The 3,978-nt window shown below is 36.4% G+C and overlaps 1 protein-coding gene across 2 annotated transcripts; it reads left to right on the plus strand.

Moving 5' to 3' along the window:
* Positions 1 to 405: 405 nt before the first annotated feature.
* On the plus strand, positions 406 to 3,508 carry LOC120086976 (ADP-ribosylation factor-like). Of its 2 annotated transcripts, none has more exons than XM_090316968.1 (7): positions 406 to 554; positions 1,025 to 1,184; positions 1,832 to 1,902; positions 2,345 to 2,464; positions 2,591 to 2,709; positions 2,799 to 2,880; positions 3,197 to 3,508. In XM_090316968.1, the coding sequence occupies exons 2-7, from the start codon at positions 1,037 to 1,039 to the stop codon at positions 3,200 to 3,202; spliced, it is 546 nt and encodes a 181-aa protein (XP_090173094.1). In that variant the 5' UTR covers positions 406 to 554; positions 1,025 to 1,036; the 3' UTR covers positions 3,203 to 3,508. The 2 variants fall into 2 exon arrangements, with proteins under 2 accessions (XP_090173094.1, XP_038899738.1); XM_039043810.2 differs by having other exon boundaries at positions 406 to 446.
* Positions 3,509 to 3,978: the final 470 nt, after the last annotated feature.

A 3,978-nucleotide genomic window follows, 5' to 3' on the forward strand; every position in this document is an offset into this window, starting at 1 on the left:
TTATTGTGATAAAAATCTAATAACATTAATTTGTAATACCAAACAAAATTAGTTTTAGTGTTGGACAAAATGACGTTTGGTTTTTGGGAATGGGATCGATACTATCCCCATCCCGGATAAAGAAACCGACCCGAGATTCGAATTTTTTTCCTTCCCAAACAGCACTTACAATTTAAGCAACGTCATAACGGCGTCACCGAACCAAACGGAAAAATAAGAAGAAAAGTAAAAACCGAGCAGTCAAACGTTACTTCACGTCATGACAATATTCAAATATTTTTTTTTGAAATAATTAAATTAAAATTATTTTCGTTTATAAAAATAGAGTCCTCATAATTAGCGAATGCGCATTTGATTGTGAAGGACAGCTTCTCTCTTGTGTTCAAGAGAGAGAGATCTATCATTCTATTTGGGGCCGATCTCTCTAATCTTCTCTCTTCAATTCCGTAAGTTTTTCCATTCAATTTCCTTTCTCATTTCTCTTCAAGATCTGTCCACAATCCTGTTGATTTTACCCTTAATTTTCATCCCTCCTGCTTCGATCTGTGCTCCTGGTGATTCCCTCTTTTGATCTTCGGTTGATTTTGGTATTGATTGTTCTTTAGTGGGTTTTGATTGATTTGTATTCTCTGATCTGGGTTTCTGTTTTCTCTGCCTTGATGTTTTGTTTTGGATCTGATCTGACGACCCTTTTTGCTTTGAATTGCGTTCGCCATGGATTTGTGTCGATGCATGTGTTTAACCGATTGGTTGGATGCGTTTCCTTTGTGCTGGATCTAGGGGTCTTATTGATTTGGTTGTGCTATAGCGATTACTTGTTTTTGGTTTTAATTGTGGATGAAAATGGCATTATGGTCTTGTTTGGAGTTTCATTTTGAATCTAGGCTATTTGATTTTGGAAATACAACATCGGATCCTCTTCTCTTTTGGGTTTTATTTACATTTTTTTTTGGCTGATTTAAGAATCTGATGTCGTTTGTATTTTAAGGGGTAACTGATGCTGGCTTGTTGTGTTTGTATTCAGATTACTTGAAACATGGGGCTGTCTTTCACCAAGCTTTTCAGCCGGCTCTTTGCCAAGAAGGAGATGCGTATTCTCATGGTGGGTCTTGACGCAGCTGGTAAGACGACGATCCTCTACAAGCTCAAGCTGGGAGAAATTGTCACCACCATTCCTACCATTGGTAAGTCGATGTTTTTATATCCATGATTACTGATTTCATGGATTAATAAATGGCGAAATTGATGTGTTTTGTTTACAACAATTTGATGCTTTATCATTTGTTTCTAGATCGTAGCCATTGAACATGTTTGCTTAACGTGGTAGTTCCCTGTTTATTTGCGTTGTTGTAGTTGTTATAATAAATCAAAGTTACTATAATGAATTGTTGTTTTATCCTTGACGAGATGAATTTATAGAGGAACACTGGATAATTAATCTAATTAAAAACCTAGGATCTGTAATGGCTTGCGTTTGCATCTCTGATTCGTACGCCTCCAATTATTATCAATAGGGAATGGGGAATATCTCTTTTGTAATTTTGGGTTAAGTAGAGGCTGTGACTTTGAGCAAACCTTACAACCACAACTTCTATCCTAGTTAGACACAAGATTCCAGACATGAGAATTTTGAAAAAGTGGGCTGGTAGAAACAGTGATCCCTTCATAGACTAAAGACTTTGACTTGACCGCTTATTGTTATTCCGGTTTCTGTATAAGAAACTTTTTGTCATTACATTTTTAACTATGCACAATCTTAGTTAGTGATTACTATTGTTGAAAAAAGGAGAATGTGATATCAGAGGCATCGCTGACATGTGTATGACTGCAGGTTTTAATGTTGAGACTGTGGAATACAAGAACATCAGCTTCACTGTCTGGGATGTTGGGGGCCAAGACAAGGTAACATTGATCAAGTCTGGGATATGGGCTTTCTACTTTCTCTATTCGATCATTTCGAGGTGCCAGATTTCTGATTGTGTATTTAAATGATGATGTTGTTGCTGTTGTTGTACAGAGTTCCTTGAGTATGGTACACATGTAACTTGATAGATGCTTGTTTTAAATCAATCGATGTTGATTTGATTGATGTTAAAATCTGGCTTCTCATTTTCTTTTTCCGTGCCTTACCTAGCTTTTTAGTTAAGAAGCATAGGTTTTACCAGCGAATCCCTTAAAACTTTTGAACTTCTTAGGAGTGTTGGAGTTAGAATTTTTCTATTTAACATGTTTAAATAATTTGACATTTTGTTCTTCCATGGACTCATAGTTGGTAGCCAATCAGATAGCACATGGGTAATATTAGTTGTTCGTTCCACTGATTTAATGTCTGTTTTGTTCCAAGATCCGACCACTGTGGAGGCATTATTTCCAAAACACCCAAGGACTTATTTTTGTGGTGGATAGCAATGACAGAGACCGTGTTGTTGAAGCTAGGGATGAGCTGCACAGAATGTTGAATGAGGTACTTAAAATAAAAACTGATTAATCAAACTTTGATAGCCTTTGCATAAGCTACCCCAAACAACTTTTTCATTCTAGTTTGTTGTCTAGATGATAACATGCATGATAACATGCATTGCACTTGCAGGACGAGCTGAGGGATGCAGTGCTTTTGGTATTTGCCAACAAGCAAGATCTTCCCAATGCCATGAATGCTGCTGAGATCACTGACAAGCTTGGTCTTCACTCCCTCCGACAACGTCACTGGTACATTTGATGATCATCAAACTCTTACCACTTGCAATGGCTTAAAACTTTAAGGTAGTAATATGTACAATGTCTTGATCCCATTTCAGGTACATCCAGAGCACATGTGCCACATCCGGTGAAGGGCTTTATGAAGGACTTGACTGGCTCTCAAACAATATTGCCAATAAGGTAAAAAATAACAATGTTCCTTGTTTAATTCAATGCACAAGTTTTTACTGCAAGACATAGTAGAAGACATCCATCTTTTCAATTTGGGATGTTGAATCCTAATAATTTGGACTGATGGACTCTCTTAACTTTATTTTGTCATTTAGATGACGATATCAGTCTTGCCTTTATTTCTAAAATGCAAAATTTTACTGAATAGGAACAATTCGAAAGAATAAGAAGAGGGTTAAGGAAATGGCTTGTTTGTCGATCAATTTTAGTTGGGTTCAACTTCGTTGAGTCGATAAAATGATTGTTTCTTCTTCTTCATTTGCAGGCTTAGATGATGGGGTTTCTTTTGAGCTGGGATTGCTTTTGGAAATTCAAATTGATGTCATTTGAACATTGTTTACGGGCATTTTTGTTGGATTACCTGATCTATACAATGTTCCTAGTTGATGGTTTCTAGGTTGGTGTTGGATTCTGAATAATGAAAGAAATTTTGAAGTATTTTGTCATGTTATCGACTCAATAGCATTGGTTTTATGTAATGAATTAATGTTCTTAAAATAGGTGTATTGTACGAGAACCGTGTTTGTTATTTGGAATGGATTGCTGAAAAGAAATCACTCTGAAACTTTTTGTATTATTCTCTTCTGCTCCCATTTCCATTATCAATGGCCTTGCGCTTGTGCTATATGCTCAAGGAGTTCTCTTTTTCAATGTTTTTATCATATAAGACCATTTTTTGTCCTATAGTTATGTTTTATTATCCACTTTAAGAAAATGTAGTCTTTAAAAACAGAAAATAAAAAGTCTAAACAAAATGGTTATCTAATCGGCTTACTATTTGGGGTTGGATTCTCCATACTATGTAGTAGAAATCATCCGACAAAGAAAGCATTTTGGATACTCGAATCAATTTAATCTATGAATTTTAAGGGAGTGTTTGCGGGGATGGGGATTAGTGCACTAAGCTTTCATCATCTTCAATGCTCTCATTGTAACTTTCCACATGGCCATCATATATGGCGAGACTACGGTCGGCGGCCAACTCCAACCATGTTCGACAACCATTGATGGCCAACTCCGATGACCTCCAACGACAACTACTTTTAC

Source organism: Benincasa hispida, chromosome 9 (assembly GCF_027475165.1).
Source record: "Benincasa hispida cultivar pf3 chromosome 9, pf3_genome.v1.1, whole genome shotgun sequence".
In the NCBI taxonomy this organism is placed as follows: domain Eukaryota; kingdom Viridiplantae; phylum Streptophyta; class Magnoliopsida; order Cucurbitales; family Cucurbitaceae; genus Benincasa; species Benincasa hispida.